The sequence below is a fragment of the Mustela lutreola genome, chromosome 9, assembly GCF_030435805.1.
Source record: "Mustela lutreola isolate mMusLut2 chromosome 9, mMusLut2.pri, whole genome shotgun sequence".
NCBI classification, from domain to species: domain Eukaryota; kingdom Metazoa; phylum Chordata; class Mammalia; order Carnivora; family Mustelidae; genus Mustela; species Mustela lutreola.
Window position 1 is genome coordinate 25,303,265 of NC_081298.1, and position 24,241 is coordinate 25,327,505.

At 47.2% G+C, this 24,241-nt stretch overlaps 2 protein-coding genes across 2 annotated transcripts; both read left to right on the top strand.

The window, feature by feature from the left end:
- Nucleotides 1-1,307: 1,307 nt before the first annotated feature.
- Nucleotides 1,308-19,059, top strand: SUN5 (Sad1 and UNC84 domain containing 5). The gene is made up of 13 exons (XM_059134096.1): nucleotides 1,308-1,509; nucleotides 2,992-3,056; nucleotides 3,266-3,340; nucleotides 4,325-4,391; nucleotides 5,353-5,414; nucleotides 8,825-8,874; nucleotides 10,164-10,198; nucleotides 10,784-10,892; nucleotides 15,591-15,669; nucleotides 16,540-16,655; nucleotides 17,123-17,290; nucleotides 17,775-17,861; nucleotides 18,880-19,059. The coding sequence occupies exons 1-13, from the start codon at nucleotides 1,442-1,444 to the stop codon at nucleotides 19,003-19,005; spliced, it is 1,107 nt and encodes a 368-aa protein (XP_058990079.1). The 5' UTR covers nucleotides 1,308-1,441; the 3' UTR covers nucleotides 19,006-19,059.
- Nucleotides 19,060-19,632: 573 nt separating this feature from the next.
- On the top strand, nucleotides 19,633-20,029 carry LOC131808139 (NADH dehydrogenase [ubiquinone] 1 alpha subcomplex subunit 1-like). Its single transcript, XM_059134097.1, has one exon. The coding sequence runs from the start codon at nucleotides 19,641-19,643 to the stop codon at nucleotides 19,914-19,916; it is 276 nt and encodes a 91-aa protein (XP_058990080.1). The 5' UTR covers nucleotides 19,633-19,640; the 3' UTR covers nucleotides 19,917-20,029.
- The last annotated feature ends 4,212 nt before the right edge of the window (nucleotides 20,030-24,241 follow it).

Consider the following 24,241-nt stretch of genomic DNA (forward strand, 5'->3'; position numbering starts at 1 on the left):
GACACAAAGAAGGGAGATTCTCAGCCCCTTCGCCCTACAGCAGTGGCCAGCATGGTTGGGTGAGCGCCTAAGACATGCAAGGCTCTCCACCAGCCCCCAGGACAGGAGTGGTGCTGTTCACCTCTAGAGCCAGTGCCTGGAACACACCAGATGCTCAGTGAGTATCTGTTGAATGAATGGATGAATGAATGAATGAACAACTGAAAGGCCCTTGTACCAATTCTGGGGGCAGCATTTCAGGGCTTCCCCTTCACTGAAGATTCTCAGAGGTACCATATGAGTTTCCTATTGCTGCTATAACAAATTGCTACAAACGCAGTGACTTAAAACACAAACTTATTATCTTATATTTCTGGAAGTCAGAAGTCCAGCATGGATGTGGCTTAGCGGAAATCAAGGTATTGGCAGGACTTTGTTCCTTTCTGAAACTCTAAGGGAGGATTTGCTTCCCTGCCTTTTCCAGCTGCCGGAGGCTGCTTTCACGGGCTGCCTTAAGGCCTCATCACCTTCAAACCAGCAAGTTGGGGCTGAGGGTTCCTCATGCTTCCATCCATGTCCCTTCTGCCTCCCTCTTCCATTTACAGACCCTTCTGGGATAAGCCAGAATATTCTTCTATCTCAAGATCAGCTGATTAGCGACCTTAATCCCATCTGCAAGCCCCAGATCATCTTTGTTCTGTAACCTAACACAGTTCCACGTTCAGGTTCTAGTATGCAGGCCTTCCTGAGGGGCAAATCTTTGCCTTGTAGGCTAAGTTGGCCCACAGCAACTTAGCCTACAATTTCAGCAACTGCCACCCAGGGGCAAAAGGAGTTCCTTTTAGCTTCACAATCCAAATAAACTCTCCATCGGCAGGGCTGACGGAAAAAAAACATAGCCAGACATTTCCACCCTGTTGTGCTTTTATTTGTCTCCAGGAAATGCAGAATTTTATTAAAATAACAGCATATGCAATATTCTGTGTTCTGCGAAATGTTCAGCAGTGAGCAGACCCACATATAAGATGCCTTGAAGCATAGCCTAAGCAGGTGGCAAGTCTGGGAAGCTTGGAGCAGGGAAGGAGCTGGGGGGTGAGGGGCACAAAGAAAGCCTGGTCTGGGTATTGGAGCCTCCGCTCTGCTCCTGCCCAGCTGCTGAGATCCTGGCATGACCCTTCCTGGCCTGGGGCCTCATCTTAAAAAGTGGAAAGTGGGTCAGAATGGGTTGGCCAAGGAGGAGTTCCGGAACCAAGCTAAGAGCTAAGAGACAGAGCTCTCTCCCCCATCCCCCGCCCCCTGCTCTGAGGTCACAATGCCCACAGCTCCACCTGACCCAGCGAGACCCCTTGCGGCCCCTGCCAGGGAACACTAGGAGCTGGCGGCAGCGGCAGCCACTTCTCCCTTGCCAACTCCCCCAGAGCCCCAGTACCATTCCCCCTCGATTTCCTAGAGAAGAAAATTGATGCCACGGTCCTCAAGGAGCCCCGTGGACCTGTGTGACCTGCCGGAGGATGTTGTCCGGCCCAGGAGGTGAGGACGGCAGCCCCCTCCCTCCTCGGTTCTTTGCAGTTTACCAAATGCTGGCCCTCGGCCCTCTCCCTGGAGATGAGCAGGCATGACTGACGGCCTTCACAGAGGCAGCAGCCAAGGTCAGGAAGGTTTGGTGGTTGCTTTCCTAAAATCTCCCCGCCAAGGGAGTGGAGGGGCAGTCATCCCTTCAACACGTGCTTATTGAGCACCTATTGTATGCGGGCACTGGGCAGGGTGCCGGGGACATGGGCTGCACCAGCCCCCACAGAGGTCCCAGGTTAGCGAGGGAGACGGCGGGTAGGTGGTGAAATGCTCACCTCTGCCTATCGCTGGGGCCCCCAGAAGGGGGCGTGTATATTCCAAAGGGTATGGAAAACAATCCCCTGCGTGAAGGGGAGAACTTACTAGAACTTCAGTGTGTATATTTTCAGCGCATCCTCTTTTAATTTCTATTACTTAGGAATATATGAACAGATTTGCACTTTTGAAAGAGTAAATCATATTTATGTGGTAATATATATATAAAATCTCTTTTATTTATTTATTTATTTATTTATTTGACAGAGAGAGAATGAGATCACAAGTAGGCAGAGAGGCAGGCAGAGAGAGAGGGGGAAGCAGGATCCCCGCTGAGCAGAGAGCCTGATACAGGGCTCGATCCCAGAACCCTGAGATCATGACCTGAGCCAAAGGGCGAGCCACCCAGGTGCCTGTGTATATATCATTTCTTAAGAAATAAACATAAATACATTGGAAGAGGGTGTAATAATAAATGTTCAGAGACCATTGTCTTAAGAAATTAAAAAAATGTGTTATCTCACACACCAAGAGTTCCCACGAGGTGGGTCGCTCCAGAGCACGTCAACTCCACGTGTCTGCAGTGTCCCCGAGACCCAGGTCCCCACTATCATTTCGCTCTCCCTGTTGGCCTCCCCACTGTGACAGCTCCAGCGGCCCAGAGAAGCCTGGCTGTCTAGGTACAAAGAGAACGGGACTTGCTTCGCGTGGGTCTCATTTTAACAACAAGAAAGCCTTTTCCGCAAGTGTCAGACCCCTATACCCAAGCCCAGCCCACCCCTCACCCCTGCAGACCTCCCCCCCGCCCCCGACCCAATAAGCAGCAAGGCGCTGGGGGTAGGTTTAGAGCAGGCTTAGAGCAATTAGGATTATCGAAACTCACACAGGGTAGGAGGGGGACAAGGGGCCAAAATCAGCCTCCTGCCAGCGAGGGGAGGGATTGGCTTTTGGGTGATAACCACTGGTGACTACCACACCAGAGTCCTCCTGCTGGGAGACCGAGCAGGTCTCAAAAGTCTCAAAAGAGACTTGGGTTTGGGGTCGGTCAGACTTGGTTGTGTTCCTGATTCACAGGTTGGGGGTCTCGGGCAAACTTCTCTGCACCTCATTCTCTCAATCTGGAACAGGGGGGCACCACGTTTCTTTAAAATTATAAAATGCGATTGTGAATCTTGTCATCCCCAGGGTCGCCCCAAGAGGCCGGAACACCTGCCGGGTAACAGAGGACAATTTGTCGAACCTGAACCAGAGTGAGCAGGGAGGGGAGGGGGAGCCCCGGGGTCTTTGTGAGGAGCAAGGAGGCTCAGATACGTCCAGATGGGAACCCCGGGGTCACTCAGCGAGGGGCAGGGTGGGGAGCAGGGATGTCTGCCCCCAGCTCAGGGTGCTCCTCTGGTGTCTGCAAGGCACAGGGTCCCCAAGGCTGGCCCTGATATGACAGCCCCTGTGCTCTCTGCAGGTGATGCCTTCGTGTTGCCCATTCGCCTCAGTGTCCCAGCCCCGGGCCTAACCCAGTGCCTGCTGGCCTGTGTGTGTATGTATATACTGAGAACCGCCCTGACCTTCAGCGTGGGCCAGAGAAAAGGGTCCAGCCACAGGTTGGCTGACCTGGGGAAGTAAGGCCTCCGCTTGGCTGCCGGGGAGGGAGGGAACTCTGAAAGTGTCAGGAGTGTCATTCCAGCCAGGATCTCTTTGGTGGCTGGAGAGAGGGTGTCGGAGGGAGACATGCCGTTTAGAGGTAGAGCTGTCGGGCGCTCCCCTACTCAACCACCTGCCCGGGCCCTGGACCAGGAGGCCATGGGTGACGTCATGGGAATGGTCTGATGTGATGCACCCTCACTTCTGGAACATGGTCTGAGCACACCCCAAAGTTCGGCCACCTGCCCCTCCACTTACTCATCACCCAGTCATTTCTCGGAACATCTGTTGTAATAGCCGTGCACCCCGTTAGCTCAGCCAGCCAGCCATTCAATGAGTCAACCATCAGGTCCTCCCCAACCTTTATCTGCTAATATTCATACCCACCCAGTCGTCCACCTGTCCATCCTTCTAGCTAGCCTTCCATCAACTCATCTGTCTTCCTACTCAGCCAACTTCCAAGCTGTTGTCTCACCATTCTTCTGTCCGTTCATGTGTCTTCCCACCTACTTATCTATTCTGAACCCCAACTTTCTATCCAGTTCCATGCTGGGCAATGCAGGGCCCCCAGGGATAAACCAGACAGGGACCCTGCCCTTGAGAAGCTCCCAGTGTCTGGGAATGGGCAGAGGCACACCCCAGACTTCTTGTGCTCCGGAGTCACTGTGAGGTAGCCATTAACTGCCAGTCACAAGCCGGGCTCACCTCTAGGACCTGTCCTCCCTCAGAGCTGGTGCTGACCCATAAGCAGAGCAGGGTTACCCTGGGCTCGATTAGAAAATTGGGAGGGTCTCCCAGCAAGAGGGCCTCGCCCCCTGCAAGGCTTTGTAGAGTAAGAACAAGGGTGCAGCTGCTCATGGCTCTCCTGCCTCCTCCGCAGCCTGGATCACCTGTCTGGCCTGCTTCCTGAGGACTCAGGCTCACCAGATTCTGTTTAATACCTGCAGGTGGGCACGGGCAGGCGAGGGGAGGGGAGGCTGGCAGGGGAGGTTGGGGAGTGGGGAGCTGGCAGGGGGAGGCTGGCAGGGGGAGGCTGGAGAGGGGGAAGCTGATGGGGCTGGGAACCATGGCAGCCCCCTCACTGGTTTGAACCTCCTCTTGATCACCAGACCACAGAAGACATCCCAAACCTGGCTTTTATTATATCCCCTCTCTTCAGAAAGTGACTCCCTCCTTTGCCTGCAGCCTTCCAGAATCCTTCCCCATGCTTCCTTTTTGAGCTGCCTCATTATGCATCTTGCTGTGGACCCACTGGGCCAGCAAGGTTAGGGTTCTTACCCCCTGAACCTGCTATTCCTGTTTCTGCCCCAGTACCTTGACACATGCTGTTTTTCCTGCTTGGAATGCAGGTCCCATCCTTTCCCTTCACCTTTCTGGTCCATGCAAACTCCTCCAAATTCCTGTAGAGCTTTCCACATCATTCATTCACTTAGAGTTTGCATTCCAAACATCTTAATGTCTATTCTGAACCCAGCCTTGACTCTCACCACTCCTGAGCTCCCAATCAGAGGAAGACAGACAGAAACCCAAATCAGTGGTAAGAGGAGGAGGTCAGTGTTGACTCTGGAGGTCACAGAAGGAGGGGATGTTCATTTGTGCTGAACTCTGAAGGACGTGGTCACCAGGACAGAAAGAAAGGGACAGACAGTTCGCCGATAGAGAAAGGGTGTGAAGAGGATGTGGGTGACCACTGTCAGTGGATCTCTGATGGCCCCAAATACTGGGTAAGAGCTTTCTTTCCCCTGTGATGCTGCGTAGCCCCAGGACTCAGCCAGCGTCTTGGAGGGGGTGTCTAACTGCCCAGGGTGGGTCCTGCCCTGCCAGGTAGGAAAAGGGCAAAGGCCAGGCCAAGAATTGCTAGCCTGTGCAAAGCCCTTCTTCACATTGACTGCTGATTCTGTCTTCCAGATGCAAGCTGTTCTTCCAGAAGCTCATGGAAAAGACAGGTGTTCTGGTCCTCTGTGCTTTTGGTACGTTTCCAGGGCCCTGCCCCAGGTGGAGGTATCCCTGAGCTCTTGCCCAACCTGGGGAGGGAAAGAGTGAAGGCTCTGACACTGACTATGTCATCCTGGGCAAGACAGTGACCCTCTAGGAGCCTCAGTTTCCCCATCTGTCTAATGAGTGTTGCTGTGAGGAGTAAATTAACTGATGACCAAGGAAATTTTTGGAAAACTAAGAAAAGCCTTGAAAACTGTAAAGTTCTCCCCCAACCATGACATGATAATTATTACCCACTTCTGAGTTTTCTGTGGCTCCTTCCAGCCACTGCTATCACCTCCCACATCATGGCTTTACTTTCCCAAGCAAAGGGATCTCCTCTCTCCACTCAACCATATTGGCCCAGGGACTCGGGGTTGGGGGATGGGTGTGGATTTCCTAGGAAATTAGAAATTCCTAGGAAACTTAACCTAACAAATAACATTTTTTTAAATAACAGCTTTATTGAGATATAATTTGCATACCATAAAGATCACCATTTTTCATGTGTCTAATTCACTGGTTTTTAGTATATTCACAAAGTCCTACAGCCATCACCACTATCAAATTCCAGTATTTTCACTACCTCCAAGAAGACTTATTCCTCAGTCCCTATCCATCATTTCCCATTCCCCCTCACCCCAGACCTAGACAACCAATCACTAATCTACTTTCTGTCTCTATGGATTTGCCTATTCTGGGCATTTCATATAAATAGAATCATACGATACTATGGGGTCTTGGTGGTTTCTTTCACTTGTTGTTGTGTTCTCAAGGTTCATCCATGATGTAGCATGGCTCAGCATTTGACCCTTCTTTATTACTGAAAATATTCCATGTATGGATATGCCACATTTTGTTTGCCCATCTACTGTTTGATAGATAATACAATTCTTTCCGCTTTTTGACCACCATTAATAATGTTCCCGTGAGTGTTCCAGTAAAATGTTTGTGTGGATATGTGTTTTAAATTCTCTTGGATATATATTTAGAAGCAGAATTGCTGAGTTATGCAGCAAGTCTCTACTTAACTATCTGAGGAATTGCCAAACTTTTTTCCAAAGTAGCTGCACCATTTTACATTCCCACCAGCATGTATAAGGGTCCAATTTCTTCACATCCTCACCAACACTGGTTATTATCTGTCTTTTAGTTTAGCCATCTGAGGGTGGCAGTGGGTATCTCATTGTGGTTTTTAGTTCATTTCCCTAAAGATGTTGAGCATCTTTTCAGGTGCGTATTGGTCATTTGTAGATCTTCTTTGGAGAAATGTCTATTCAGATCTTGGCCCATTTTTAAATTGGTTTGTCTTTTTATTATTGACTTGTAAGAGTTTCTTATATAGTCTGGATGCAAGTCCCTTATCAGATATACAATTTGCAAGTATTTTCTCCCATTCTGTGGGTTGTCTTTTCACTTTCTTGATGAGTGTCCTTTGTGACACAAATTTTTTAATTTTTAAAAAAGATTTTATTTATTTATTTGAGAGAGAGAGTGAGCAAGAGAGAGAGAAAGCGTGCACAAACTAAGGAAGAGGCAGAGAAAGAGGGAGAATCAGAATCCCTGCTGAGCAAGGAGCCTGTTGAGGGGTTCAATCCCAGCACCCGGGGATCATGATGTGAGCCGAAGGCAGGTGCCTAACTGAGCCACCCGGGCACCCCAAATTTTAAAATGTTGATGAAGTCCAATTTATCTATATTTTCTTTTGTTATATATGTGCTTTAATGTCAGATGCAAGAAACTATCGCCTAACTTAAAGTTATAAAGAATTACTACCACTTTTTCTTCCAAGATTTGTATAGTTTTAGCCCTTACTTTTAGATCTATGATCCATTTTTGAGCTAATTTTTGCATATGGTGTGAGGTAAGGATCCAACTCCATTCTTTTGAATGTAGATATCCAGTTGTTCAATTTATTGAAAAGACTATTTTTTCCTTATTGAATTGTCTGGCACCCTTATTGAAAATTAATTGATCATAAATGTGAGGGTTTATTTCTGGACTGTTAATTTTATTCCCTTCATCTATATGTCTATTTGCCAGTACTACCCTGGATTGATTGCTATGACTTTATAGTAAGTTTTGAAATCCAGAAGTTTGAGTTCTCCAATTTCATTCTTCTTAAATTATTTTGGCAGTTATACTCCCTTACATTTCCATATGAGTTTTAGGGTCAAATTTTCCATTTCTTAAAAAAAGTCTACTGGAGTTTTGAGAGCGATTGCATTGATTCATAGATGAATTTGGGGAGTAGTGTTACCTTAACAATATTAAGTTTTCTAATCCATGAACATGGGTTATCTTTCCATTATTGATACATATATATCTCCATGTCTTTAACTTCCTCCAATTATGTTTTGTTTCTTTCAGAGTGCAAGGTTTGCACTTCTGTTTAATTTATTCCAAGTATTTTCTTCTTTGAGATGCTATTGCAAATGAAATTATTTTCTTAATTTCATTTTCAGATTGTTTATCGCTTGTGTTTAGAAATATAATTGATTTTCATATACTGATCTTGTATCCTTGCTGTTCTAACACTGAGCAAGACACCCAGTCTTAGATACTTTAGGATTCTTTATGCAAGGTATTGTCATCTGCCATTTATTTTTTTTTCTTGACTAACTGACCTGGCTAGAACCTTCAGGACAATGTTAAATAGAAATAACAAGAGTAGGGGCATCTGGGTGGTTCAAGTAGGTTAAGCATCTGCCTTCTGCTCAAGTCATGATCCAGGGTCCTGGGATAAAGCCCTACATTGAGTTCCTTCTCCAAGCAGGAAGCCCGCTTCCCCCTCTCCTTGCTGTGCTCTCTCTTACTCTCTCTCAAATAAATAAATAAAATCTTAAAGAAAAAGAATAGCAAGAGTAGACATACTAGTCTTGTTACTTATCTTTGGAAGAAAGCATCCAGTCTTTTACCATTAAGCATGTTACTAGCTGTGGGTTTTTCATACATGGGTTTTACCAGATTGAGAGAGTTCCATTCTATTCCTGGTTTGTTGGTTGTTTCATCATGAATAACAAATAAGTTTTAAAGACTTTTAATAATGGCTTGAATGGTAGGATTTCAGGTAGCACAGAGATCATAAAATGCAGGGAAGACCATCTTATTTTCTTCATCAATTATCCCCAGTAGAATTGGGATGGGGGAAGGAGATGGGACATGGATTATTTGGTTTATGTGAGACACTTTGCATAGATGATGTTGTTTGATCATGAAGTGGATATTACTGTTATTCCCATTTTACAGAGGAGGAAATTTAGGTATAGAGAGAGTAAGTTCTTCCAAAGTTGTGCAATGTTAGTGCCAAGGCTGGAATTTGAATCCAGATACCTTAATGCCAAAGCCCAAGCTTTCAACCTTTCATCTTAAATGGCTTCCTCTCATTCTCCTGTCCCCACAGGATTCTGGATGTTTTCTATGCACTTACCATCCAAAATGGAAGTCTGGCAGGTGAGTGTGCCTCTCTTCAGGTCCCACCACTGACTAGCCTCACTCCAACCAGACAATGTTGCCTCCATCACCTTCTCTCACTCTCACCATATCTGGGCCCTAGTCAGTTTCTGAATCATCCCAGCCCCAAATCTCTGCCCCTGCCATGACACCTACCTGGAACCCATCTCTCCCACCAAAATGTGACTTTAAAAGGTCAGATACAATAGTTCTTCTTCTTACAGAAGGACTCTCCTGTCACTCACTCCCAGAGGTGACCTATCTTTCCTTTGCCAAGTCTCCCTCCTAAAGTGGGAGAGTGAGGATGGAACACAATTCTCTCTCTACACAAGGCAGTTTGTTCTGCTCAAATGAAATGAGACCATTTGCTTTGTAGTTCCTGGGGAGGGAAGAGGAGGAAATCAGTGGCCAGAGATTATTGTCAGAGGACAGTAAATAGCCTCAGAAGGCCTAAAGAGAAAAGGGATCTGAGGAGTTTGTCCCTCCCTCTCCTCTTCTCCCCTTTTAGACTCCTTTATATACTTCAGGATTCAGCTAAAATGTCACTTCCCTCAGAAATTACAGGTGGAGGTGATGATATTTCCCTTTCCTCCCACAATTTTCTGTAATCATGAATGCAATATTTTGTAATCATGACTGTTTTCCCAACTGTATTGGGAGCTCTCTTGAAGACAGAGCCAGGTCTGATTCATTCCAGTGAATGGGCTGGGGCACAGTGCTCTGCTGTCAATGTTGGTTGACTGATGATCAGATGGAAATGTGGAATGGAGAGAGAATGGATGGGAGAGTGGAAGTGATGAATTCAGGGAAGTGCGGAAATGGCTGTGGGGATGGATGGATGAATGGGAGATTGAATGGATGAGAAAATGGACATATGGAAGGGCAGATGTGATATACAGGTGGATAAATGGATGGAGGGATGGATGGTTGGATGAATGGATGGACATATGGTTGTTGAGAGGTTGGATAGATGGGAAAGTGAATGGTTTGGTGAAAGGGTCAATATATAAGGTAAGTTATATGGACAGGAGGGTGGGTGAATAAGGAAATTTGGATAAATGGAAGAGTAGATGAGTGGGAAATGTTTTTGGATGGAATAGTGGATGGGTGGAAGTGGGGATGGATGTGGATGGATGGATTTAAAATGGAGGTTATATTGGGTTTTGGATAGATGGTAGGTGGGTGAATAGATAAATTTATGGTTGTGGGAGAATAGATGGATAAAGTTCAATTGGGCCCAGATTAGGCCATCTGAAAAAGATCCCTTGCTTTCCTCAATACCCTACCAGGATGACAGCATAAATAGTCCACTGCAAAGCTTGAGGTAAGAAGAATCTGCTAAATAGTCCTATTATCACCTAAAAACCAGAACTATATCTAGGGCCTGTGATGTATTGCCTAAGATTGTGGGCTCTGCCTTCAGACCAACCTAGATTTAAATCCCAGCTCCCATACTTCCTACCTGGCTAAACTTTTGCAAGTTACTTCACCTCTCTGGGCCTTTGACTTCTCATTTATGAAATGAGGTTAACACCCACCTTGCTCTGGGTAATTATGAAAATTAAAGAAAATGCAAATTGTTCTGAATAATTCCCAGCCTAAGGTTAGTGCTTAGCAAATGGTAGCTGAGTAGAAATTTTAGCCAACAAGATACCACCTGGTGGCAGCATCCTTAATTGCAAATAAATACTCAGGAATATTTGGAAGGAGTAAGTTGAATTTTAAAATATTCCAAGTAGGAAGAGGAGTATGAGTAGTATTTCAAAGATAAGAATCTGATGGATATGCCAGGAAAGTGAGAAAATGTGATGCTAATTCTCTGTGGGCTGACTGACAAAAGTAGAAGCTGAGAGTGACAAGAGCAGCATCACAAACCAGTTGGTCCATGTTTTAACTCCTTCCTCTTAAGAATGTACCAGGAGAAGGTACGGCATCACACTGGGGAAATCCAGGACCTCCGAGGTAACATGACCCAGCTCATTGCTAAGCTCCAGTTGATGGAAGCCATGTCAGATGAGGTGAGATACTGGCCATTCTCTTCCCAAACATTTGACTTCTCTCTTTGTTTAATGCCTTGTTTCATTTCTCAAGTTTTGGTGGAACACATCCCCCAATAACTTCCTGGAAGAAAGTGAAATAGGAGACCTATTAATTTACTTAGAACTTGCACATTTGAAAATATCTTTATTTTATTCTTGCCTTTGATTGATAGTTTGGCTGGGTATAAAAGCCTTGCTACGAAAGTTTCCCCTGAAAATTTTGAAGGAATTCCACTACTGTGTTCTAGTTATACTGTTGCTGTTGAGAAGTGTAATAGTGCTAGTATTGGGCCTTTGAGTATGGTCTGTTATTTTTTTCCTATCTCTGGGAGTTTGTAGGATGTTCTTCTTATTTCCAGTGTTCTATATTTAACCTGTTTGGGGTGGGGTTGCTGAGCTTATTGGATCTATGAGTTGATGTTTTTCGATAGTTTTTTAAATTTCTTAGCTATTATTTCTTTCAAAAATTTTTATTTATTTTTTTGACAGAGAGAGACCGACAGAGGGAACACAAGCAGGGGGAATGGGAGAGGGAGAAGCAGACCTCATGCTGAACAAGGAGCCCAAGGCAGGGCTTGATCCCAGGACTGTGGGATCATGACCTGAGCTGAAGGCCGATGCTTAATTACTGAGCCTCCAAAACACCCCAGCTATTGTTTCTTAAAATACTGTTTCTTCCCCATTATCTATCTCCACTCCCAGGACTCAGTAACATCTATGCTAGATTTTTAGAGTGTGTTCCATGTGATTCCTATGCTATTACCTGGTGTGTTTGGTTTTCATTCTTTTTCTCTATATGCTTCAGTTTTTGATGTTTTCTATTCACATTTCTTCAGGTTCACTAATGATCTTGTATTCTGTTCTGTCCAATCTACTATTAATTTTTCTCCAGTAAGTTCTTAACTTCATATGTTGCATTGTTTAGTTCTGGAATATACTTTTTTTTTTAAAGATTTTATTTATTTATTTGACAGAGAGAGAGATCACAAATAGGCAGAGAGACAGACAGAGAGAGAGATGAGGAGAAGCAGGCTCCCTGCTGAGCAGAGAGCCCTATGCGGGACTCGATCCCAGGCCCCTGGGATCATGACCTGAGCCGAAGGTAGAGGCTTAACCCACTGAGCCACCCAGGCGCCCCTGGAATATACTTTTGATTCTTTTTCATAAATTTTAATTCTGTGTTGAAATTCTCCAACATAATTCTCCAATAAATTTTATTTTCTTTTATTTAACATATTATCATAGTTATTTTAAATCCTTGTCTGCTAAATCCAATATTTGGATCATCTATGGTCTTTTTCTATCGTCTGTTTTTCTTTGGAGTTTCAATCATATGGTCTTGTCTCTTCATGTCTAGATTTTTTGTGTGTTTTTCTGGACATTGTATATGAAGGAACTATATGCTCCAGATATAAATTATAACTTCAACTAGAGAGCGTTCTCCCTTTTCTTTGTAAGGAAGATGAGTACTGTGATCACTTCTATGTAGACCTTCATTCAGCTGATTCAGACCTGGATTGCAATTTGTGAAAGATTTAGTCAGAGGTTAAGGGTAACCCTTCGATATCCTACCCATGCAGCTTCAAACTTTTGGTAGATCTCTTATTGGGAAAGACTGACCACATGTTTGAGGCTTCCCAAGTCTCCAATTTTGTCTTCCAGCCTTGCATCAATGCAAAATCTCTGACCCCAGGGGTAACCTTCTCTGACAGGGACAAGCTTGGATTCTTAGCCTTTAATTGTGCCCATGATTGGTTTAGTCCTTAGGTGCAGCTACAGCTTCTCAGTATTGATTCACCACTCCTTCTAAGGCAGTGGTTCTCAGAGTATGACCCCCATACCAGCAACATCAGCATTACCTGGGGAAATACCTGAAATTTGAGTTAATGGGCGCCCCTCCAACCTACTAAGGATGGGAACCAACCATCTATGTTTCAACAAGCCCTCCAAATGATTGTTATATATACTAGGAAGATGTTTGTAAGGCTTTAATCTCTTGCTTGGGTTTATTTAAATGGGACTTAGTTTCCCAAACGTTGTGAAACTGGAAAGTTTTACTCTTTCAGAAGTTTTCAAGTAGCTCTTTAACCTCTTCTGTAGTTCTGGGTTACAATTAACATCTTATGGGGAAACTATTCAGGTTTGAGGCTCATCAAGTTTCCACTTTTGTCCTTTTAGTCCTTTGTGACTATTAAAATCTTTGCTGCTTTATCTTTCACCAGTAGCAGCCCTTATTCAGCCTAAGCCCACGTCTTCAGCCCATGCCCAGAATTAGCAAATGCCCTCAGGGATTAAAATATTGTCAGGAAATTTCAGAATGGTTCTCTCTTCTATAGAATTTTAATCCTTCTTGTCCTCATTACTCCCATAGCTCAGTGGTGGCTTTAAAATATTATTTATAGACTATATGGCTTTTCCTAGTTGTTTTCATAGTGGAAGAATTGATCCTCTTTAATTTACTAAGTCTTACCAGGAAGCCCTGCATCTCACCTTACATCTTAAATGTCATGATAGTGTGCTTATGGGCTGGCTACCCTTGGGGCCATTACAATGTGGATATTCATGTCTTTTAGCCCTAAAAAGTCTTCTTTACTCATGTGATTAAATGGGTATTTTCCCCACAGCCATATCTGTTTTATTCTCATTTTTTAAACTCCTATTATTTGGATGTTAAATTTCTGAACTCATCTTCTGTTTTCTTCCAATTCTCCCTTTTTTCTTCTCTTTGTTCTGAAATTGAGAACATGATCTCAACTTTGCCTACCAAAACTTCTACTGGGTTTTTGTTTGTTTGTTTCTGTTAATATATTATGAATTCCCAAGAATTTTCTTTTTTGTTTTCTAGGTGTTCCTTTTCATAGATTTCTATTCTATTCTGGATGAAATATATTTTCTTACCTTTTGGGGGTTTGTTTGTTTGTTTGAAGATTTTATTTATTTGACAGAGAGGGAGGGGGAGCAAGCACAAGCAAGGGGAGTAGCAAGCAGGGGAGAAGCAGGATATCCCTACTGAGCAAGGAGGCTCATGCGGGGCTCCATCCCAGGACCCTGGGATCATGACCCGAGCCAAAGGCAGCCACTTTAACCAAGTGAGCCTCTGAGGTGTCCCCTTTTCTTACCTTTTGGAGGTTAAGCAGGTCATCAAACTTTCCAAGTTTCCACATCAACAAAACAAATCATAATAACTGTCCTGTAACACCGTGGCTAGTCTGGTTACTCTTGTCACACAGCAAACTACTCCAAAACTTGGTGATGCAAAACAATCATTTGATCACTCTCAGAGATTCTGTGGGTCAGGGATTCAAGCAGAATGCTATTTTGTTTGCCACTGTTCCACAGTGTCTGAGGCCTCACCTAGGAAGACCTGAAGGCTGGGGTGACTTGGCAACTCTATCTGGACCCATCTGGAAGCTTTTTCACTCTCATGTCTAGAAGTTGATATTGATTATCAGTTGGGAACTCAAGGCTGTTGATGAAAGCACCCATACTTGAGCTCTCAGTGCTGTGTGGTCTTCCTCACAGCATGGTAGCTGGCTTCTAAGAATGAGTGTCCCCAGAGGACCAAGTAGAGCTGTAGCCCCTTTTAGGCTTAGTCCAGAAGTCACATGGCCTCACCTCTACCATAGCCACAGGCCCACCCAGACTGAAGGGAGGGAACTTTAGTATCAAAGTTGTATTGAAAGAAAAGTGTGTCACAGGAGACTTTGCTGCGGCCATTTTGGGGAAATACAATATACCACAGTTTTCAAGAGTCAGATACTAATAATAGCCAGCCTTTCCTGAGCACCAACTAGGTTAAGTGCTTACAGGCTATATCTGGCAGGAGAGCTAGTAACTAAGAGCCCAAATGCTGGAACCGAAGTGCCTGGGTCTGCATCTTACCAGCTACAGGACTTCACATGCGCTACTCTGTTGTTGTTTTTTAAGATTTTGTTTATTTATTCATGAGAGACAGAGACAGAGATAGAGGCAGAGGGAGAAGCAGGCTTCCTGCTGAACAGGGAGCTCGATGCAGAACTCGATCCCAGGACCCTGGGATCACAATCTGAGCCAAAGGCAGATGCTTAACTGACTGAGCCACTCAGGTGCTCCCCTCCACGCTCCCTTTTGTACCCTAGTATTTTTATCTTTAAAAATAGGGGTGATCATAGCACATACCTCCGAGGGTTGTTGTGAGGGGCTGAGAGTTAACACATGGGACATGGAGGACGGTCCTGGCACACAGGAGCAGCCTTGTAAGTCCTGGCTGTCATCCCCACAGTAGCAGGAGGGGGACATGAGTATCATTCCCGTGTTCCAGACAAGAAGGCCCGGATTCAGAGGGGGCGTAACTAGCCCCAAACCCCTCAGCAGTGAAAGTCTGTCTGACTCCAGACCCCCTACCGCTTCACTTCACCCAGAGTTCCGTCCCACGTGGGACACCCTGTCATGGGGCATGTGGAAGCACTGAGGAAAACCAGTGTGGAGGTGGGGTAGGGATGGCTCTATGTCACCTGGGCCTCCTCACAGCGCAGCGACTGGGGGAATCTTGTGCCAGGACCAGCCACCGTCTCCACAGGCAGGGGGAAACAGTTAAGGACAAGGGAGTTCCTGCAGCCGCCTGTCACCTGGCGTGAACACACGCAGGGACGTGATCTGCGGATGTCAGCACACAGCTTGTGTTTTCTACCTCCTCAGCAAAAAATTGCTCAGAAAATAATGAAGATGATACAAGGAGATTTTATTGAAAAGCCAGACTTTGCCCTAAAGTCTATAGGTAAGTGAGTCCCCCCTCACCCCCTCTCCCCCACTAATCTACCTTCCTCAAGTTTCCCCAGAAGCTCTTCAGATGATAGATTTCTGTTCGGGTCTGATGCACTCTCTGCTACTGGAAAGTTCACAGTCAGAGCTAGCCTCTGTCCCCCAGATGATTTTCTTGCTACAATTTTCTGTTATCTCAAAAGGGGAGCTAAGGCAGGGAGAGGAGGTCCCCATAACCCATCTACCCATTCACCGTCCTCCAGACCCGGAGCCCTGCAGAGCCACACCTGCCCCACGTCGGGGAGTCCGACCACATAAAAACCAACAGGGGCTGATTGCAAGTGGGAATCAGTGCTGTGGAAAACCAGAGCAGATGGTGGGGGGAGAGGGGCCCCGGGCAGAGGAGTGTGCGGGAGGACCTTTGGGTTGCGACCTGGCCAGGAGGGAGAAGTATTTCAGACCCAGGGGAGCGCCTGTGATGTTACCCCCATGTGACACAGCAGGAGCACAGGAGGGGCATAAGGAAGAAGGCGAGGTGGGGCGGGCAGGGTGGACTGGCTGGCTGGGCTAATCCAGACCCAAGGGCATGCGGGGTCAGAGGGTGTTGGCTTAGACTCTTAGGGCAGGAGTGCCCTCCTCTGTGAAATAGTCCTAACAATAGCCGTGGAAATAATGAGGTTGACATCAATGTGGAGGGAAGGGCTTTGGTGGGCTAACTCATCTCCTCACATCAGTCCTGTGGGGTGGACGTTAGTATTCCTATTGGTGCTACTCTTCTTACTCCCATTACCCAGAGAACACTGAAGTCCAGAGAGGGCCAGTGACTCACCCAAAGTGCTCACCTGGCTTCTGGTCTGAGCCCAGTCTGACCCTCCCTCCCATACAGGGGCCTCCATCGATTTTGAGCAAACGTCAACCACGTACAACCACGACAAGGCTCGCTCCTACTGGAACTGGATCAGGCTGTGGAACTACGCGCAGCCCCCAGACGTGATCCTCGAGGCAAGGGGGATTGGGGGAACGAGGAGAGAGAGGCAGGGGTGTGGTCAGGGTTCTGGGAACAGGACCTGGAAGCGGACATTGGGGGTGCGCACAAAGGGGGTGGGGCCCCAGGGTTGGGGGAGAGGTAGGAACAGGAGACAAGAGGCAGGGGCAGGGAAGGGCGGCCTGCTTTGGCACTGGAAGGAGCCCCCGCACCTACCCCTCAAGACTTGAGGGTCAAGGAACCCTCACAGCCCCAAGCAGGCCCCTGCCCTCCCTGTGCTGGGCTGAGGGAAAGCTAATTCTGGCTGCCAGCTCTCAGGAGAGCTTCCTGGAGTTGGTGGTGTTTGAGCTAAGCTTTGTCGATGGAAAGATCTGGCTCATCCAGGAGGCAAAGGGCAAAGGAGGTCCAGGGAGCCAGGGTGGGACGAGAAATTCACCTTCACCCACCCACCCAGCATAGCCCCCACTGCACCTGCCCCTTCCAGCCCAACATGACGCCTGGCAACTGCTGGGCTTTCTCGGGGGACCGAGGCCAGGTGACTATCCGACTCGCCCAGAAGGTCTACCTGTCCAACCTGACACTGCAGCACATCCCCAAGACCATCTCGCTGTCAGGCAGCCTGGACACCGCTCCCAAGGACTTTGTCATTTACGTGAGCATGCCCCAGCAAGGAGCGAGGCTTGGCTAAGGGGACAGCCTCTTATGGTGGGACTCTAGGCACTCCGTCTGCACAATCCAATGTGCTAGGGGGGCTGGATGGGGCTCTGTTAAGGCTGAGGGTGACCAGGTTCTGAGTTGATCACAGCCTTTGAGGTTGGAAGACAGGTAACTAAAGCCAAGCTTTCCAGAGCCAGTTTGGTCTTCAGATGCCATTAACAAGGAAACTGAGGTCCAAAAAGGGTCAGGGAAACACCCAAATCCTACAAGTCAATGATAGTTAGGAGAGGACCCTCGGGCTTTTGGTTCCCAGTAGAGTGCTCTTTCCTAACCAATATTCTGTCCTGCAATAGAATGATGCCCAACGAGGTAGGGAGTTCCCCATCCTGGGAGGTATGCAGGTCTCGGCTGCAGAGGGGCAGCATCCTCTGAAGGCTCTGCCCGTACCTGATACTTTCTCCTTGGTTCTGATTCTACAGGGCATGGAAGGCTCTCCCAAAGAAGAGGTGTTCCTGGGGGCATTTCAGTTTCAGCCAGAAAACATCATTCAGATGTTCCAGCTCCAGGTAACTGAGAAAAGCAGCCCGTGTTGAGCACATATTGAATGTACACATGTGCAGGGCTTTCTCCAGGGAAACCCTTCTCACCCCCGGGTGTGCACAACGGTCACCGGCCCACGTGACAAGCGAGGAAACTGAGACTCAAGAGTGTGGAGCCACTGCCCAGGGCAAAAAGTGGGATCCTGAGGAGATCCATCCAGCTTCTAGGATTACATCATTTCCCCCAGCCTGCCTGCTGCCGTTCCTCCAGGGACAGCAGATGTGGAACAGACTGCTGCTGGCTTCCAAATTAACATCTCCACGCTGGGAGGCCCCATCATCAGGTCCTGATCTAACAGAGGCCTGAAGGGGCAGAAGCTGGGAACAGCAGCAGGACTATGAGGGATGGATGGTAGAATGGCGCGGAGACTCAGGCTGACACTGACCCAAACCCCGACCCCACAAATCTGCGTGATCTTGGCCATTTCCTTCCTTTCTGGGCCTCAGGTTCCCCTTTGTAATTCCCTAGAAGGTTCAAAGCATCCAGTGAGATCTCAAAGGCCAAGACCCAGCTTTTGCGCTGGACTTCACCCCTGGGCGGGGGGGGCCGGGGGGTTGCAAAAAGAGGAGGAGGCAGCTCTCACTGAGCGAATGTCTACCAGGTGGCAGGCCAGTTAGCTCCAGGACCTTGTTTCATGCCCACAACAAACCTAGGAAGCAGATATTACTCCTTCCATCCTACAGAGAGGGGAAACTGAGGCCCCACAGGGGGCAGCGATTTGCCCTTGGGTCCCGCAGCCCTATATGCCAGGGCCCGACGGCTGGGATGCTTTCTCAGTCACAGTATATCGGTCCTTCTGGCCTCAGCAACTTCCATCCCAGTCCCTGAGCATCAATTTCCTGTGTGGCTTCAGGATAGTCCATTCTTCTCTCTGAGCCTCAGTTTTCCCACCTGTGAAATGGGAGAGTTCCCTTCCACCCCTAAACATCCCTCTGGACAGACAGAGTAGAAGCCAGTGGCTCCATGTCTGTGAGTCTCTTCCAGAACCAGCCTGCCCGAGCTTTTGGGGCTGTCAAGGTGAAGATATCAAGCAACTGGGGAAACCCACGCTTCACCTGCCTGTACCGAGTGCGTGTGCACGGCTCCGTGACCCCACCTAGAATGCCCTAGAGAGCACCCGAACCAGAGCCCCTATCCCCAGAGAGATTAAAGTTTATTCTTCCCAGCCCAGCCCAAGTCTGAGTGTTTTTTGGCGCCAGAGGGATGGTGGGCTACCACGTGGTATCTGAGGCCATGGTTCAGAGTGTCCTGGCCCCCTTACAGGAGCTTCACGAGGCCCCATTTCACAGATGCAGACAGTGAAGACTCCGAGCAAAAACTCACCAGAGGTCGCCACTCACAAATGCAGCACCAGGATTTAAAGCTAGGCAGTCTCCCGTCTGTACCTAAGCCATCTCCCTGGCTTCACATCCCCTGGCTCTGCCCCTGACTCAATCAACTGTGACCTTGGGTAAGACCTGGCCCTCCCAGGGCCTCAGTGTACCCATCTGTACAACAGAACAAGATTGTGGCTGTTGTGTCAAATGAGGTGGGGGATTAGATGTTCCACCCTTGCCCACCACAGAGTATTCCATCACACAGACCATCTACTGTGTGACATTAGGCCACACACCCTCTCTGGACCTCCTTTTTCCCAGGTATCACATATCTATTCCATGTTGGGCCTCCAGAGATGATAAGTAAACATAGTAAAAAGAACCCACAGAACGGGAGAAAATATTTGTAAATGATATAGCTGATAAAGAATGAATATCCAGACCTTTAACCGGGCCGGGAAGGAGGGTTTTGGCGTTGGCCACCGCGGTGCGATGTGGTTCGAGATCCTGCCCAGGATTGGCGTCATGGCCGTGTGCTTGGTCATCCCCAGCATAGCCACGGCGCACATCCACAGGTTCACCAATGGGAGCAAGAAAAAAAGGGTTGCCTATTATCCATATCAGTGGAGTTTGATACAAAGAGATAGGTGCATCTCTGGAGTTGATTGTTACTATGTGTCAAAGGGTTTGGAGAATATCAATTAAGGAAGCATTTTCCTGATGGATGAAAAATAACTCAGTCATGCTCATCTAGCCCTTCTAAAGGTTATGCAGTGTATTAACGGAGTGCATAATAAAAAAGTAAAATTTTAAAAAAATGAATATCCAGAATATAGTGAGACTCCTAATATAACCACAACAAGAAGAACCAAATAAATAAATAAATAATGGGTGAAAGACTTGAATAGACATTTCTCTTTAGAAATATACGAATGGGGCTACCTGGGTTGCTCAGTCGGCTAAGCAGCTGCCTTCAACTCAATGATCCCAGGTCCTGGGATCCAGTACCACATCGGGCTCTCTGCTCAGCAGGAAGCCTGCTTCTCCCTCCCCCACTCCCCCTGCTTGTGTTCCCTCTCTCTGTCTGTCTCTGTCAAATAATATAAAATCTTAAAAAAAAAAAAAAAACAGACAAACTGGCTGCCAAATACATTTTTTAAAAATATACAAATGGCAAGCACACTGAAGGTCACTAATCATTAGAGAAATCCAAATCAAAACTCCAATGAGATACCATCTCACATCCATTAGGATGGTTACTACAAAAAAAAAGTGTTGGTGAGGAGGCGGAGAAATTAGAACTCTGTGCGCTGTTGGTGGGGACGCAAAATGACACAGCCACAGCGGAAGACAGCAGGGTGGTTCCTCAAAATATTAAAACTAGGGGCGCCTGGGTGGCTCAGTGGGTTAAAGCCTCTGCCTTTGGCTCAGGTCATGATCCCAGGGTCCCTGGGATCGAGCCCCGCATCGGGCTCTCTGCTCTGCAGGGAGCCTGTTTCCTCCTCTCCCTCTGCCTGCTTCTCTGCCTACTTGTGATCTCTCTCTGTCAAATAAATAAAATCTTTTTTAAAAATATATTTTTTTATTTTATTTTTTATAAACATATATTTTTATCCCCAGGGGTACAGGTCTGTGAATCACCAGGTTTACACACTTCACAGCACTCACGAAAGCACATACCCTCCCCAATGTCCATAATCCCACCCTCTTCTCCCAAACCCCCCCCCCCCCAGCAACACTCAGTTTGTTTTGTGAGATTAAGAGTCACTTATGGTTTGTCTCCCTCCCAATCCCATTTTCTTTCATTTATTCTTCTCGTAAAAATATATTAAAACTAGCATTGCCGTTGGATCCAGCAATCCCACTGCTGGGTGCACACCCATAAGAACCGAAAGCAGGCTCTGCAAGAGGCATCTGAACACCCATGCTCATGGCGGCATCGTTTGCAACAGCTAGAACGTGGAAGCAGCCCATGTGTCCGACAGCCAGTGAACAGACAAAATATGACATGTACACACCATGGAATATTATTCAGCTTGGAAGAGGAAGGAAATTCTGTAATAAGCTACAACACTGATGAACCTGGAGGATATTATGCTAAACGAAGTTCCAGAAAGACAGTATGATTCTGCATACATGAGCTGCTGAGGGTGGTCCAATTCATAGAGACAAGAGGTAGATTGGTTGTCAGGGCCCAGGAGCCATGGGCCGGGGAGAGTGGGGAGCTAATGGTTTAACTGCAGAGAGTTTCAGTTCTGCAAAATGGAACGAGCTATGGCAATGGTGGGTGGTGATGGGGGCCCCTGATTAAGAATATAGTTAATACCACTGAGCTGTAACCTTTAAAATAGTTAAAATGGTAAATTTTGCTATATGTATTTTACCACAATAAAAATTCTCTCTCACACACACACAGCTATTAAAAATACCTTAAATCCATTAATGGAGAAAATTTGGGATACTTCAGAAACTTAAGAAAATCCTATAAATTCAGATAGCACATTCTATCATCACTGTATACTGTGAGAAGTACAGGTGTAAATTTTTTGAAGTTTCTCTTCCCTAAAGCAGGCACTCATTTTGCATGCATGATCTTTGCCTTAGCTGAGTCCCACCTGTTTACTATTTACTCAAGAGCTTATGGAAGTGCTGAAAACAGTATCCAGGGTTATTCCCTACTGTGGCTCCAACCACAGAGCTCTCAGCACAGAGCATGGCACACAGTGGGCACTGAGTAAATGATCACCAAGGTGATTGTCAACCTCCATCCCCAGGCAGGCGATAAGAGGCCCAGTCCTCTGGGGAAGAGTGTGGTGACAGTGCCCCTAAGCAGGGCCCCAGAGTGGCAGACAGGCTGACAAAGCTGGAAAGGGCCGAAGGAATGGAGCCTACAAGGGAGGGAATTCATCCAGGAAGGGGCAGGCAAGTACAGATGCTGGCAAGGGTCCAGCTGGGCATTAGGAGGATGGATAAATCAGAAATATGTTGGTCTCCTGGGAGGGCACCCTGGACTGGCACCTGTCCTGGTGGAGAATCCGTCCCTCTGGCTATCCGCCAGGCCCCTCACCAGCACCTGGCCCCAGGACCTGGCCTTCCATGGTCTCCACAGTGGGATGGGTTCCAAGGGGTCCCCTCTTACTCCTGCCACTCCCGGGCCGTTATCAGCAATTTATGGACCTGGTAGACAACCTGGCATTGTTTCCATAGATTTTGTTTAGACCCATTCTTGGGATTTAAAAACCACACCATACTGAGATTTGATGAAAAGCAGAGCCATAGACACCCTGCTTCTTCCCACAAATGCCCTTCCCAGCCTCACTCAGGCATTCATGTTTTCTTCCAGTCATTTGTCTTTGTTGAATGCGTATTTTGTTCAACAGTTATTTTTGAAAACTTTATGTAGTTAAGTCTTTTCCTTTATAGATTCTAAGTTGTATGCATTTCATGAAGAACCTGTCCAGTTCCAAGATGATAGCAATATGCTCCTACGTTTCTACTGATTTTATTATGTCTATGTCTCTCTGTATATGACATATAGAATAGATATGTGATAGGTGATGGATATTGTGCACACACACAAGTTTCAGAATGATAAAAGCCCTTTAGTGCAACTGGAATTTATTTTTGTGCATGGTGTGAGGTAGGGATCTGGTTTAATTTTTGTTAAGTGACTACCCAAGGCCACAGTGCGGTACCATTATTGAATCCATTATTGAATAGACCATCTTTCCTCTGCACCTTGGAAACAGAGTCAATGCACGGCTTCTGGTCTCTCTCTCACTTCATGCAGCCCTCCTCCTCGTCCTGCACCAGCACCATACCCTTCGAGTTAGCTTTGGAAAATGTGTTGATGTGTGCCATGGTGAGCACCCTGTTCTCTATTTCTGCTTCTCATACACGTTCTCTACCATGCAAGCTTATCCATCCTCTTGTGTCAACAAAGCTGCATTTTTTAACAGCTGGCCTTGCAGCGATTTTACAGATTCACGTGTGAAGAATAAATCTCTTGGCCATGTCGGTTCTTCACTTCCCGGAACATGGAGTCCTCTCTCTGCGTCTTCAAGTTCTCCTTCAATAGCTTTAGTAAAGTGTCATTGGTTTCCTCAAATGAATTTTGCATTTTTGGGTCAGATTTAATTTTAGATCTTTTATCAGTGGTAGGACAATTGTAAATGGGATCTTCACCCTCAGTGACATTTTTTGTGGTTATAGCAGCTGGGGAGGAAACTCCTGCTATGTGACACCCGTGTGGCACTCCATGGTTCCCACCCTCTGGAGGACTCAAATTCTCCCCAGTGCTCTAGAGGCACGCGCCTGTCACCCACAAGCATTCCATAATGCCCAAGTGTGTTCACCCCCACCAGCTCATCTCATCCCCACGGCATTGCCACAGATGAGACGGGCATCGAATGGCAGAGAGACTTCCTGAGCTCACACAGTGAGTTTTGGTGTAACAGTAACGTCAGCCCAACCCACAGGCCCCTGGGGCTCACTCTCCCTTCAACACTTCCCACAGTCATTTCAAATTCCAGAAGGTTTAGGTGGACTGACTGCGGACCCATGAGTAGAGGGCAGGAATCCTGGGCTTTGTCCCAGCTGGGCCCTGCGAGCAGGCGACCCCCCTCAACTCACCCAGAACCTTGGCAACAATCGCACAGACGGCACAGACAGAGCGTTCAATCCCTGGGGCGTCTTGTTCCTCATGAGGGGCGTCCGCTGCTTCAGCTCAGCCCCGGCCTGGATAACCAGGCTCCCCTTCCTTTGCCGTGGGCCTCCCCTTCACCTGCCCCCATAGTCCCTCCTCCAAGGTCAGCAAGCCCTGGGTTGGGTGGTAGAGGCCTGCAGCGATCTTGAAGGTCCTCTACAAGTAAGGAGACAGGCCCTGCCCAAGAGGGACCCAGTCTCATCCCAGACCCACCACGGAAACCTCTTCAACCCAGCAGGGGGCAAGGGGTTGTTCCACCCCTGGGAGGGCTCCCTGCTGTGGCAACATCTTTCAGGGGAACAAGGGCCACCTCTAGGCCTCAGTC

Coding starts and splice junctions, on each gene's coding strand:
- SUN5 (XM_059134096.1), top strand. CDS start 1,442: ATGCCACGGTCCTCAAGGAGCCCCGTGGACCTGTGTGACCTGCCGGAG. Junction 10,893..15,590: donor TGGAAGCCATGTCAGATGAG/GTGAGATACTGG, acceptor CTACCTCCTCAG/CAAAAAATTGCTCAGAAAAT. Junction 17,862..18,879: donor TTCAGATGTTCCAGCTCCAG/GTAACTGAGAAA, acceptor AGTCTCTTCCAG/AACCAGCCTGCCCGAGCTTT.
- LOC131808139 (XM_059134097.1), top strand. CDS start 19,641: ATGAATATCCAGACCTTTAACCGGGCCGGGAAGGAGGGTTTTGGCGTT.